The 14,802-nt window shown below is 35.9% G+C and overlaps 1 protein-coding gene across 23 annotated transcripts in view; it reads left to right on the forward strand.

The window, feature by feature from the left end:
* Positions 1-14,802, forward strand: part of EPB41 (erythrocyte membrane protein band 4.1) — a 187,410-nt gene that overhangs the window by 120,884 nt on the left and 51,724 nt on the right. For all 23 annotated transcript variants that reach the window (XM_058553449.1, XM_058553443.1, XM_058553448.1 and 20 more), the window contains 4 exons: positions 1,822-1,909; positions 5,738-5,890; positions 8,242-8,339; positions 10,766-10,938. In XM_058553449.1, the coding sequence (XP_058409432.1) occupies positions 1,822-1,909; positions 5,738-5,890; positions 8,242-8,339; positions 10,766-10,938 (512 nt within the window). The remainder of the gene's footprint in view (positions 1-1,821; positions 1,910-5,737; positions 5,891-8,241; positions 8,340-10,765; positions 10,939-14,802) is intronic.

Raw genomic sequence — 14,802 nt, forward strand, 5'->3', positions numbered from 1 at the left:
CATTTACTGTTTTAAAATTTGTCTTCAAATTCAGGTGATCAAAATTATTTCTCTTTTGTGAGCTGCATGTAGATGTACCACTGTACCATCAGAAACCTAAGGTTGCAATAATAATAAACATTTATATTTTACAAAGCAGTTTCACAGCCATTGTCTCATTTTATCCTGCTAGTCACATGCATTCATTCAGCAAAGGCAAGAGTCATTGCCTATCCTGGTATCTAGAAGTAGGTATTATTATGATTCTTACTTTATAATTAGGAGATTGAGGGAGACACCTGATCTTAAGTGCGGGAGCCAGGATTCCAGCTCCAGTGATGTGGCTTGAGTTTGGACTAAAGCCCGCTGCCTTAAACTAAGAGTCATAACTTGCCCATGCCCATGTGATCCCTCAGGCCTGTTTCTTCATCAGCAAAATGAAAATGTTGTAAAGACTCTGTAATCTTCAAGCCTCTGTTCCAGCTTCAAAATCCTAAAATTCAAGCCATCAATAATAATAACAACAACAACAAATGGCTGGGAGTAACCTTAACTAGAAACGTATATAACTTATATGCGGGGAAAAACACTACAAAACTTTCCTGAGATGTTTTCAATGACTTGAATGTACAGATTTGCATATGTGTTAATTTTCTATTCTCCTTTTTGGGGGTTCAATTTCAGAGGCATTAATAAATAGAAATCAGATATGATGGTTTAGCACTTGTGAAAAGAAGTTTATTCAGGGAGGCTGAGTCAGTAACAAATCTTCAGCCTCTCTCCTGAGATTTTTTTTTTTCTTTTTTGGTTGTTGTTCCACGGAACCCTTTGTTCTTTTTAATGAGAGTAAAGACAGATGGGTTTGGAAGAGACTTTCTCTTGTTAAATGAATAGGCTACTGCTGCTTTGTATAGCTTGAGGCAGTCTTATGGGAACTAGGCAGTTACATGGTTTTTCTTTGGGGGTGTGGCTGCATTATTGTTACTATGAAGTTATATTCGATTGGTCTGAATGGTGCAACTCTAGGAGTGATATCTTTTTCTTCAAAGCTCAACATAACAGCTCATGAGCACGTTTCAAAGGAGAGGAAAGTTATAAAGGAGAAGGAAAGACCATCACAGTGAGCGTTTAGACAGTGAGACTGATTGTTTTCAAACAAATCTAATTCATTATATGCCTAGTAATGAAGACATCTTAATAACAGAGAAAGCAGCCCCATTAGCTACATGCTTCTATTAACCAATTTATTTTGTTTAGGTTAGTGGGCAGGACACCATCTGTTACCAGAGATTTTCTTTTCATCAAGTCTGCCCCCATTAAGAGTCCACAGTTAAGTAACTTCGGCTGCCCTCCTGTTTAATTTCCATAATAACTCAATTCAGGGGTATGGAGAGAAAAAGGCAGCTAAGAGGATATTGTAAATTGTACCATGCCCTCAGAGGATTTAATTTGGTCACCTCCTTGGCAAGAAGAATCAGTGGGAGGAGTTTATGTATGTTGGAGAAAAAGGCTGAGGAGAGGGAGGGGCAGAACTGATGGTGGATGAAGCAGCTTTAAGGAAATCATTTGGTAGGATTTTTTTAAAAACCTTTTTTGCAGGTAGCTTTTTGATGACTTTTGTTTCTCCAATATCTCTTTTTCTAAGGCATATTTCAATTATTTAGACACAGTGAAGAGTCCGTTTTTATAATATTCTACTTTCAGGACTATGAAATATACCTAAGTACATTTTGGTACATATATGTTTGTGTGTTTATATAAAGTAAAATTAGTATAAACGTTATTATTGTAAATGTTGACACTGTGACACTGAAAGAGTTTTTTATTTTTATTTTATTAAAGGTCCATGACTCCAGCTCAGGCTGACCTGGAATTTCTCGAGAATGCCAAAAAGTTGTCTATGTATGGTGTTGACCTTCATAAAGCAAAGGTAATGATAACTTTGGCCTTTATTAATATGCATGTGTTGAACCTGTGTCATATAATACTTCTTACCAACCTTTATCTGGGGTATTATAAAACATTCCAAACAGAGAGTAGTTCTTGTTAGAATTTTAAGTCTATCAATTGAATCAATCAGTTGTATCATCAAGTGTATAAATTGAATTGCCCCTTTGCAATTCCACCATCAGAATGAAGTTTCACATCCAAGCCACTGTAAGAATCAAAAGATACAGCACCTAGAGCAAAAGAAATGAGATTTTCCTAAAATGCAGGTACATTTGAAAATATAGAGTGGCAGCAAGGCATGTTTCACAGCCAACGTCACCTGCATCAGAATCACCTGGGTGTTCATTAAATATGCAAATTCCTGAGCTCCTCCCAGGTTTACTGAATTATTTTGGAGGAGAGGCTGAATCTCCAGACCTAATGAACATCCCAAATGATTCTCATTCATACTTGAATCTGAGAACCATTGGCTAGTGTGGTCTCTGAACCAGCAGTTAGCATCATCTAGGAACTTGTTAGAAATGCACATTTCAGCCCCCATCGCAAACTTACTGAATCAGAAACTCTGTGGGTGGAGCCCAGCAATCTATTTTAACAAGCTCTCTAGGTGATTCTAATGCACACAGGATAAACCATAGTGGCTCATTTAGGAACCACTGGGTTAGGGAATTGGAAACTTGAGCTTTAATCTTAGTTTTGCTTAATACAACCTAATAGAATGAATACTTAAGGGAAGTTGCTTGACTTCTCTCATCTTCAGCTACTGAAATGGCTGGGGAGGTTGAGGATTTTGTGAGGGAAAGGGCTCAAGGGATGATCTGAGGTTCATTTAGAGGAACTTAACTAGGATGCGTGATGAGGGGAATCAAAACGGTGTCAAATGAGAAAAAAGCAAAGGAATAGGGATACTTAGCCCATAGAATAGAAAGTTTAGGGAAGATATAATATCTGTCCTCATGTATTTAAAGGATTGGTGTGTGAAGTAGAGATTTTATACATCTCCAAGATATAAAACTAGAGCCAATAAAATGGAAACTATGGGGAAATACTGTTCAGCTCAGTTGCACAAATTGTCTAACAGAGCTTTTCAAAGATAGGGTGGCTACCTCATAAGGTAGTGAGCTCTCTATCAGTGGAGGTATTCTAGGATAGGCAAAATAATTACTTGGTAGGAATTTAGAAAAGGACATTCAAATATCTGGTGGGTGATTGGACTAGAATGACCTTTCAGGCTTCTCCCAACCTGAATATCTGATATCTGAAGTTTCTTCCCTCTTTAGTTTCTACTAATTCTAATAAAATTTCATTGCATGTTAGCGACTTTTTTTAAGATGTTGCTCTGGATTGTTTTGGGCTGGGTACTGTAATTTCCATGAATCTCTAAAGTAGATGGTAGGAAGATCAGATCAGCTGTATTTCCAGAACTGAAATTGTTAGGTTTTGCTTCTCAGTTTCTGCTGGAGGCTGGTGTCAATTCAGTAATTATCAGGAATGAATGAAGAAGTCAGGCAGCATGTTCCTTTCCCAAATGTTGTAGAGCAAATTATTTCTCTAAAACGTATAATTAAGAGAGAGATGTAATTGTACCCACAGGCTTTAAGAACTTAGGAGGGCATCTTCTGGGAAATTCTCAGTTACGTAGCCATTGAATTAGAGCTGTATATAATTTCTTCTCTATTGTGCTTATACATAAGACATGTAGGCACTAATATGTTTCTCTATCCTCATTTTGGGAAAAGGAGTAGTCTAGAAGCATTTAACTCTGGGTTTTGATTACTTTTCTAAATAAATAGTCATTTGTAGTGATTAACTCAGGTGAGATTTATTCTCCTTGAATTATAGACATAGATGATTAATATTATGTATTTAATTTTTAAAAATGTCTTTAATAATAAATATGGCTTTATCTTATCCTTCTTGACTTGGGGATATTTATAATTTAATATGCTTAACATCTAGTAATTAAAAGAATCTGAGATCGTCTCATACTGAGTTTATACAGGAACAGAGTCAACTTCTGTACTTATGAATTTTGGAGGGATGACCACTTTATCATAGACAAACAAGAATTATCATTGTGCATATATATTTGGCAGTATACATAACCCTAAGCCCTGGCCTCCAGGAAGTCATATGGTCTGCTGACTTTAAACATACATGTATAGGACATGCAGCTACCGTAGCTACTGTAGTAATTATTTGCTGATTATGATAGTGATTGATTTGAGTATTTTAGAACTGGGAGACCAAAATGAGAACATGAATGCTTACCCTAGAATTTTCATATACAGACAGGCATGTTAAAAGTAGATTAGAGTCTCTTTTTGGATTATTAAGGAAAGCCTTTTCAGAGGATGCAGGGGTTCAGTTTTAGGAGGAATGTTGTGAAGGTAGATGAGGTATAAGCCCAGTGACGCTTTACAGTGGCTTTGAGGGGTGGTGGTGGTGGTAGCAGCTGTATTGCTCCTTATAGCGGTTGGTTCCTTCAGTGGGTCAATATGTGCCTGTCCATTGTTTCTTGGACAAGAGAAAAGCAGATGTTTCCTCTGAGTCACTAATAATAAATGAAGTAATTGATAGTAACGGTTGAAGGTTTAAGCCTAATGTATGTTGTTGCTAAAATACCTTGAAATTCCTAAATTTATCGACCTACATAAATCAAGATTTTTGCAAATAAGAAGCAAAGGATTTACTGATATTTACTGATATTTGCCATAATAAGTTATGAATAATAATGTGAGGAGGTAACAAACTCAATGTAAACACAGAGCATGTTGTCAATAACAGACAGTATTTAGTGTGATATAAAAATGATTAAGATATAGTTTCCACCCGTGAGGACTGGATTGTAATTTTTTTCTAGTTATTTTCCTGATTATAAAGGTGATATATATATATATATATATATATATGTATATATACACATATACATATATGTATATGGATATTATCTACACATAATTGTATGTGCCTAGAAAATAGGATAATAATCCTGGAAATTATCCTGTTTACTGTTAAAAAGTGTGGAAGGAGGAGATAGAATTTTACTCCTTCTTTTATACACTTCTGCACTGTTAGAATTTTTTACATATATATTAGTATTGTGATATTTAAATTTTTTAAAAAGATAATACATGTTTATTATAAAAATTGGAAAGTGTAGAAAACTAAAATGAAAAATTGCTCATAATTGTACCACCTAAAGAATGCCATTATTAACGTTTTGGTATATTCATCTTTTATGTATTTTTTAAATTGTTGAGATCAAATTGTATATGCAGTTTTTGTATATATGTAAAAATATATATATCCTGCTTTATTTCATTTAACATTACAACATAATTATTTTCCCATTTATCTCCCAAATTCTATATAACTATTTTAATGGCCATATTGTATTTCACTCTATGAATGGACAATAATTTAACCCTAATGCTTAGATACTTAGGTTATATCCAGTTTTTCACTCTTATAGCACTCTGAACATTTTCATGTATAAAGCTTTTTTTGTGATTTGAATTGTTTCCTTGGAATAGATTACAGAAATAGAATTACTGAGTCTGATTTGGACGTTTTTAAGATATTTGTGATAGGTAATAACATTGATTTTTTAAAATGTTGTATAGTAATAATGTTTTTACATAGACCGAATAGCCCCATGGATTATGATTGTTAGGTTAAGCTTTATTTTTCATTGTGTGCTGTGTAACTGTTTTTGGTTGTTGATGTCTTCAGATTATCTAATAATAGTCAACAATGTGTTGAGTACTTTGCTCAAGACTGAAATGCTAATGCTTTTCTTTTTCAGGACTTGGAAGGAGTGGATATCATCCTAGGTGTCTGCTCTAGTGGGCTTCTGGTTTACAAAGATAAGCTGAGAATTAACCGCTTTCCTTGGCCCAAAGTGCTGAAGATTTCTTACAAACGTAGCAGCTTTTTCATCAAGATTCGGCCTGGAGAGGTACAGAATTTGAGTTTCTTTCCCCCTGAATCAAATACAGACCATGTCTAAAACATCTCTTCATTCCCATTTCCTTGTTATGTCATCTAAGAGGTCTCTCTGTAGCTAACTATTCAGGAGCTGATAATTCTGTTTTCTAAATGAATCAGTCCTGTGATGCTTCTTCTATGCCTTACTACTGGTCGTCTGGACATTTCTTTTTAGTTAAGTAAATATATCACGACCAAAAGTGAAACTTGGATTGATAAACTTATTCCTTGTTTACTCCAGGTAAAATTTTGATGGAAAAATATTTTTGAATTAAGTAGCATGAGATTTTTAAATTGTGGGGTTAAATTACTCATGTTTTGCACCCCAATCTTTTACTTAATATAACTAAAATTTATTTGTATGCATAACTTCTAGTGGTTACTGAGAATGTGTTCTAAGGTCAAGTTCTAGATTTTTAATAGAGTTGGATGTTCAACTTTGTACCAGATAACTCAGTTATTAGTTAGTGGTCAAGTTTCAGGATATACTAATGCTAGTCAAATTTAACTTTTATATTAAAGAGCCGTTGTGGCACAGCGGAAAATTAAGTAGGAATTAAATTTTTTTTTTAAAAGTGTTCTAGCTCCTACTCTGCCATCTACTAAGCAAAAGACCCTGGACAAATATAAGGCTCAGCTTCCTTATCATTCAAGTGAGATAATACCTCCTCTGTCACAGTTGATTTTCAGATTAAATGAGATGACAGCTGTGAATGCTCTGAACAAGAAAGCACCATATTAAAGGAAAGTGGCTTTTTTGTGTATATATCACCATCTGCTGGTGAAAAATGGCTTATTATCTGAGCATGGGAATACTGGATGTGCAGCCTTAAAAATCTTGGATAAGGATTATCAATGAAGCATTTATTTATTTACCTGTGCCAAGCGCAGAGAAATCAGTGTCTTCCCTCAAAGAGTTTCAAATCCAAGAGTCAACAAATATTTATTGAGTGCTTTCTTTGTGCCAGGCACTATTCTAGGGGCTAGAAATATAACAGTGAATAAAAGAGTCCATCACTCAACAATCTTACATTTTAATGTAGGAAGGCAGAAAATAAATAAATATATATATATATACACACACAAATATTAATTAGTATGCTAATGGGAACTCCTTGGTTTCTTTAAATGTCAACTATATAGTATATACTGAAAATGCAGAATTCTTATTTAAGAAAGCAGTCAGGAATAACAGTAGGATTTTGAGAAGTGTAGTTTTATGACTAGAGTAAATGATTTAGCACGGTGTAGTGGAAACTGAAATTCTGGTTCTGCCACTTAATAGCTGTGAGACTGAGCACATAACTTCTCTGACCTCAGTTTCTTCATGTGTAAAAATACAGATAATACTATCTAATCATAGTGTTATTGGCAATAGGCACTAGAAATAAATGTCAGTTTCCTTTCCATCTTATAAAAAGTGCATAAGACAGAAACAGAGAAGCAAGAGACTAGCAGGACAGTGTTCCCAGTAGCACTGGCAGGATATGGTTTGCTTCAGTCAAAGACATATCTAGATAAATTAGTGATCAATCAAAGGAAAAGAAAGAAAAGACAGGGGCCAGCCCCAATGGGCTAGTGGTTAAAGTTTGCTGTGCTCCGCTTTGGCTGCCCAGGTTCGGTTCCCGGGCGCGCAACCATACCACTCCTCGGTCAGTGGCCGTGCTGTGGTGGCTGCTCACCTTAAAAAAAAAAAGAAAAAAAAAGAGGAAGATTGGCAACAGATGTTAACTCAGGGTGAATCTTCCCCAACGGGGGAAAAAAAAAATGAAAAGACATTTAATAATTCAAGAATCTGGTTTGAGCCAAAATCTTTAGCTCCTAATACTAAAAATGACGGCATAATCATATTGATTGGTTGGAGGAATCGTGTGCTATCCCATTCCCTGATCAGTGAGTAGTCCAGTATCCCAAATGCAGGCAGTGACTAAGGAAGAGCAGTGTCTGGACAATCAAAAGGTGACTTAATTGTGGCTCAGAAAAATGTGCAGTATGTGTGTTTCTGAATAAAATAAGATGCATAAATAATATAAGATGCATTCCCTGGCTTCCTTGCTGTAGAAAAAGCTATCCTCAGTGAGTAAGTTTCTTTTGGTAAGTAGGAAAAAATTTCAAATGATATTTTATGTCCTTAAACTAGTAACATTCTTTTTATTCACAATGTCCTCTCTAGCACCGTATTTCTGTGATACTGATTTTATGTTCTTAAACTAGTAACATTCTTTTTATTCACAATGTCCTCTCTAGCACCGCATTTCTGTGATACTGTATCATTGTAGTTGAAGAATGCTTCATGTCCCCTGTTTATTTGTGTTTTTATAGCAAGAACAATATGAAAGTACCATTGGATTCAAACTTCCCAGTTACCGAGCAGCTAAGAAATTATGGAAAGTCTGTGTAGAGCATCACACATTTTTCAGGTATTGTTCTCACTTAAGTATTTTTCAAGGACAAATTATTTATGCATGTTTCTATTTTAAGGCTGCCATTGAAATTCCCTTCTTTGTATGAGTGGCGTTCTTTTATTTAGCTTAGGTGAGATCGTGTTAAGCAAGACACAGTGAATCTGTTCACAGTGAAAAGGTTCTCCTCTTTTGGGTTTAAAAACATGCCTCAGCATTCCCAGAGCACCTTTCTGTGTACGGTAGAAGGAAGAGAGAAGTGAGGCATAGGAACCTGTGTTTACTAGGGGCTCTGTGATTGCCCTAACTGGAGCAAAAATCAGTTCTATCAGGAGGAGGTACCCTGACTTAACCTCCACATGAAATTTCTCTAAGCAGTGCTTACACTTTCTTTGGGGCTTTTATGCTGGAAGGTTAAAGATAAGCTGATTGTCATCTTGACTCTAATCAACCCCAGAAAAGGAGCACAGAGGACCATCTTTGAAGCCCAATTGTATCAGATAATCAGGAGACAGAAGAAAGTTTCATTTCCTCTGCTTTTCAAGAGGCCACCTTATTAACCCCTTGTCTTCACTTACCAAGCATTTTCTGTGTGCTTACCCTTTGTGTAGGCACTGTACTAGGCATTGGGAATATACCCTAAGGTAGTTCTAATCCCTGTCCTGAGGGAACATACAGTCTAGCAGAGAAGACAGGCCCTAGACAAGTAATTACTTATATTGAAAGGAGAATCAGCTAGTTATTGTCAGCTTGCCTTTTTAAGAAAATGTTTTTATTAAGTAAAATTGCATGCATAGCAACAGTAAAGAGTAATATAATGAATCCCCTTGTACCTATCACCCAGCTTCAGTAATTATCACCCCAAGGCCAATCTTCTTTCATCTCTATCCCCACCCACTCTTTCCTACTACTTCTCAGATTATTTTGAAGCAAATCCCAGACTTCCATGACATGTCATCTCATTCATAAATAAACTTGACTCTTTATGAGTGGCTCTCAAGAGAGAGAACCATGATATCTTTTCCTTCTATTTGTATTTTCATATCATGCTTAGCACTGTAACACAGTGAACAGAAAGAAATGTCAGGGAAAATAACATTTCAATTCTCATTTCAAAATAAAACATGAGGGTACACTTTATACCCAATTAAAGAATTTTAATTATTGGCAGTAAGATTTTTTTTTATGCTTTCATCGTCCTCTTCCTTAGAATCAAACCAAGAAAATCAAGTTTTAAAAACGGGTAAGGAGAGCCGGCCCAGTGGCGAGGTGGTTTAAGTTCGCGGGCTCTGCTTCCACGGCCTGGGGTTTGCAGGTTCGGATCCTGGGCGCAGACCTATGCACCACTTATTAAGCCGTGCTGTGGCAGGTGTCCCACATATAGTGGAGGAAGATGGGCATGGATGTTAGCCCAGGGCTAATCTTCCTTAGCAGAAAGAGGAGGATTGGCATCGGATGTTAGCTCGTGGCTAATCTTCCTCACAAAAAAAAAAGTTATTTTGAATGTTTAATATCTATGGTATAGATTTCAGCCGCAGCCAATGTATTTCCTTGTAGGATAACATATTTAAATCCATTGCATCAAAATAAGAGGTTATATTAACATGTAATACTTCTTTACATAAACAGAAAGTAAATATTTGCTGAATTGAAATAAACCATCCCAAAGGGAAAAATTGCTCTCTTTTTGGTAGTATTTGATGTAGAAATTTGTGTATTTATTCAGCAAACATTTATTGAGTGCCAAATTCATGCCAGGGACTGTGCCAGAAGTGGAAACACAAAGATGAATAAGTCGTAGTCTTTATCCTTTACCCTTAGAGAGGCTTGTAGTGGAGACCAGCATATAAATAGATTGTCTCAATTCAGTGCCGTCAATGCCGTGACAAAAGAGAATACAGGATACTGCAGAGAAAGAAGATGGGGTTCCTGACTGAGTTGAAAATACACCAAATAACCTATTAGATAGGTTACCAGGCATTAATTGAGTTTGGAGTGCATTTGATGAAATTATTATTCCAGTAGACTGGAAAGAGCTCTGGGCTTCAACTCTGTTACCGCCCAACATCTTAACAGCTATGTGACCTTAAACTAGTAACTTCTTTTTTGAGGTTCAGTTTCCTGTATCTATAAAATGGTGAAACTATTACAGGGATGTAGTGAAAATATTACAGTGCTATAAAAACATTTTGAAAGCCATAAGGCCCTATCTATAGAGATATAAGATATTATTAATATAGGACACAAGTAAATTATACATGTTGCTTTGGGAAACGACATAGAATTAAAATAATGATCGCTTGACTGGAAATCTGTCTTAGTAACTATAAGGAAACTATGAGAATTGTGAAACATTTTTTAATTCTTGATTTTATCTTTCATCTCAGGGTCTCATTACAGTGAGATAATATATAAGATTATTATATGTATTTCTTTTCCCCCAGGCTGACATCTACAGATACCATTCCTAAAAGCAAATTTCTTGCACTGGGATCCAAATTTCGATACAGTGGCCGAACTCAGGCTCAGACCAGGCAAGCTAGTGCTCTGATTGACAGACCTGCCCCACACTTTGAGCGTACAGCAAGCAAACGGGCATCCCGGAGCCTTGATGGAGGTTTGTATTGAATATTGATTTCTTGTGATCCTAACTCTTTAGGGAGAGATAAAGGAAGTACAGTTTTCTATAAGAGAGCCAAATGAAAGAATTCTCAGTGTTAAAATGAAATGGATCTTACTAATTATCTAATTTAGTGGAATCATCTTAAGGAAAGGAGAACGGAGGTTCAGAGAGAGTAGTAACTAGATCAAAGTTGATGAAAGAAGCACAATAGTTGGTACTTAATAAGTGACCCCAAAATATTAGCTATCATTAAGATACTGTTAATATTCTGGCCAGAGCGTTATTATTTTGTCTTATATCATCCAGAACCATGCTACCATATTGTGGTTTGTTGCATTACGGGAGCACATATTAGAAATACCTAGCCCAGTAAAGGAATCAGACATGGATCCACCACACTTGGAAAAGAGATTATTCAAGCAGTAGGACTTTTGTGCTTCCATATTGCGAGTCATACTTCTTTCTTTCTGGTGTTTCTCTATTGTCCTGAGTTTTAAGGGGCTGTTTTAATAATAACAGGTCAAGGAAGATTGCAGACTTTGTCTTATTTAATCTTCATGACAACACTAGGAATTAGGCTCAGAGATTAAATAACTTTTCTTAAGATGTGATAGTTGGTAAGTGGATTGGAGTACAGGTTGGTTTAACTCCAAAACGTATGTTCTTTCAGATACTTACTCATTTATTACTTCGTTCAACAATTTATTTTACACTTCCTTTGTGTCAGGTATTGCTCTAGTCACTGGAGATACAGCTGTGAACATACAAACATGGTCTCTGCCCTCAGGGGGCTTACAGTCTTGGGTGGAAACAGAAAACAAAACAAAACAATTTCAGATGGTGATAAGTGCTGTGAAAAATATGAAACAGAATAATGGGATAGAGTGTCTGGGGATGGGGGAGATTGGGGAGCTGTTTCAGATGGAATGGTCCAACTAAATTTAGAAGGTTCTTTTGAGGAGCTTCATTTGAATTGAGACCTGAATTATGAGAAGGTCGCAGCCATCCCAAAATCTTGAGGAAGAGTATTCTCGAAGAGGGAATAGCAAGTACAAAGACCCGCAAGTAGGAATGAGCTTGGCATGTGTCTAATCAGTGCTGTCCCATAGAACTTTCTGTGCTGATGGAAATCTTCTATTTTGTGATATCCAATTTGGTAGTCAGTAGCGACATGTGGCCATTATGAACTTGAAATGTGGCTATGTAACTGAGGAACTGAATTTTAATTTAAATTTAAATAGCCACATGTGGCTAGTAGCTTCCATATTGGACAGCACAGGTCTAGATCCTAGTGAATGAAGGGGAGAGGAGTAAAAAATAAGTGAGGTCAGAGAAGTGGGCAGAGGCCAGGTTGTGTAGGGCCTTGTAGGCCACAGTAAAGAATTTAGGTTCTATTTTAATTGCAGTGGGAAGGTATTAGAGGGAGTGATATAATCTGGTTTCCATTTTTAAAAGATCACCCTGACTGCTGAGTGACTACTCCACTGAAGGGGGAGTGAAGCAGAAGCTTGGTAAAGTCTGTTGCAGGATCTGGGTGAGAGATGACAACAGCTTGGACTTGAGTATTGGCAATGAAGACAGTGAGAAGTGGCCAGGGATATATTTTGGACATAGAGCTGACAGAATTACTTTAAACTAAATGTTGGAGATGGTAAGGAAAAGAAAAACAAAGTTTATTCCTAGGCTTGATTGAGCAGAGTTGGACATATGGAAAGTCAAGACCTCTGTTTTGGACATGTTAAGTTTGAGGTATGGTCACTCAATCCTCATGTCTGCCATATTCATATAACACCATCAGGAATTTCCTTCCTTATCCTGTAAATCACCCTACCTCCAGTTTACCTTAGTCTTGGGGAGCTATTATTTTTATCCCCATTTTTCAGTGAGAAAACAGGTTGGAAGGTTTAAGCAACTTATTCAAGATCTCACAGATAGTAAGTTGCAAAGCTAGGACAAAAACCCAGGTCTGTCTGATACCCTATCCCATGGCTTTTTCTGCTAAATGGAATTTCATAGTTATATAGATATAATGGCTAATATAGCCTTTCTTTCTAATAGCAAAAATAACCAAAGATTCAAGTGCTAACAAGCTTTGGTACCTTGAACAAATTAGAAAGGCTTATTTATAGAGACACTTAGATTCCTTACAGAAATCACATCTTAACTGTCTCTATTTTTCTAGCTGTAGAAACCTCATAGTTCAAGACTTGAAAAAATCTTGATGTCTATAGAGACCGTATCTATTGACCATGTTCCTAGGTGGGGGGCAATCTCCAAAAATTTATCTTCAAAATGCTGTAGTAATGCTTGAGATTCCAAAGCTAAAGCATGTAAGACAACTCTAAAGGAAGACAGTCGGCTTTAGTGGCTTTACCATCAGTATCTCAAAGTTTTAGGACTTGGGGAAAAAATTGAAATCATTTATTCCAGCCACCTAATTTTATAGAAGTGGATTGACTCTCAATTGTTACACCAACTTTGCATTCTTAGAATAAACTCAATTTGATCATAATATGTTTTTCTTATTATACCATAGGATTTTTACAACTATTTTCATAGGAGAGAGAGGCCTATAATTTTCCTTTCTGGTATTGTTGTGGTCGAGTTTTAGTATCAAGTATATACTGGCCTCATAAAATAAGTTGAGAAGGATTTCCTCTTCTTCTGTTCTCTGAAAGAGTTTTCATAAGATTGATGTTATTTCTTCCTTAATGTTTGGAAGAATTCACCAATAACGCAATCTGGTCCTAGAGATCTCTTTGTGAGAGGGTTCTCTACTTACAGATTCAATGCCTTTATTAGATAAAGGACTGTTAAGTTGTCCTAGTTCTTGTTTCAGTTTTGATAGTTGTGTTTTTCTAGGAAACGCCCATTCCATCTAAATTTTCGACTTTATTGACATAAAGTTGGGTATCTTTTTAACATCTATAAGATCTATAGCAGTGTCCCCATTTGTGTTCCTAATATTGGTAAGCTGTGCCCCTTTTTTTCTTGGGCAGTCTTGCTACACATCTATTAATTTTATTAATCTTTTCAAAGAACCCACTTTTGGTTTTGTTGTTTTTTCCTATTGTATATTTTTAAATTTAAGTTATGCCAGCTAATATCTTTATTATTTTCTTCATACTTTTATTGAACTTTTTCTAATATCTTGAAATGGATACCCATTGATATTAATTATTTCTTACAACATAACCTTAGAGTATAAGTGACTTGCCGAAGGCCACACAGTCAGCGATGGAACTGGGAGTAGACTCTAGGACTGTTCTGTCAGACCCATGGTTTTTACTCTTCACCATGATGACTTCCTTTTTGCAGAAGAGGGAGAATAAAAGGTATTAATAGTCAATATTCGTTGAGCAATTAGTATGTTTCAGGCACTGTTCCAAACATTTTACATATATTATCTTTTAAGCATCTGAATTGCATATAAACTGAGTAGGGCAAACTTTTTTGTAGTTTTGTTTTCAAATGTCTTCTTTTTCTCTGTGTGTTATCTTCTCAGTATAAGTACTGGAAACATGTCTATGGAAACTATTTTTCCCTCCTTTTTCTACATATTTCTCCATTCTTCTTAATAAGGAGACTTTTCCTTATTATGCCTCCCCCTTTTTTTAAATCAATATAAGCCTCTAAGCTAGTGATAGTATATTAGGGAAACTTTTACAAGAATTGCTTTATAAGGGGTCTCACTTTAATGATACAAATGAACATTCCCTTTCTCTGTTGTATCTGGTGCTCAGAGCATCTGCTTCAGCTGAAGAACTAAAACTGGTTCAGATCCTAGTTTATACGATAAAGTGGTAAGTCACAAGGATAACTAACAATGACAAGGATTTTTCAGCTTTTATTTTTGTT

This window comes from Diceros bicornis, chromosome 13 (genome assembly GCF_020826845.1).
Source record: "Diceros bicornis minor isolate mBicDic1 chromosome 13, mDicBic1.mat.cur, whole genome shotgun sequence".
Taxonomy (NCBI): domain Eukaryota; kingdom Metazoa; phylum Chordata; class Mammalia; order Perissodactyla; family Rhinocerotidae; genus Diceros; species Diceros bicornis.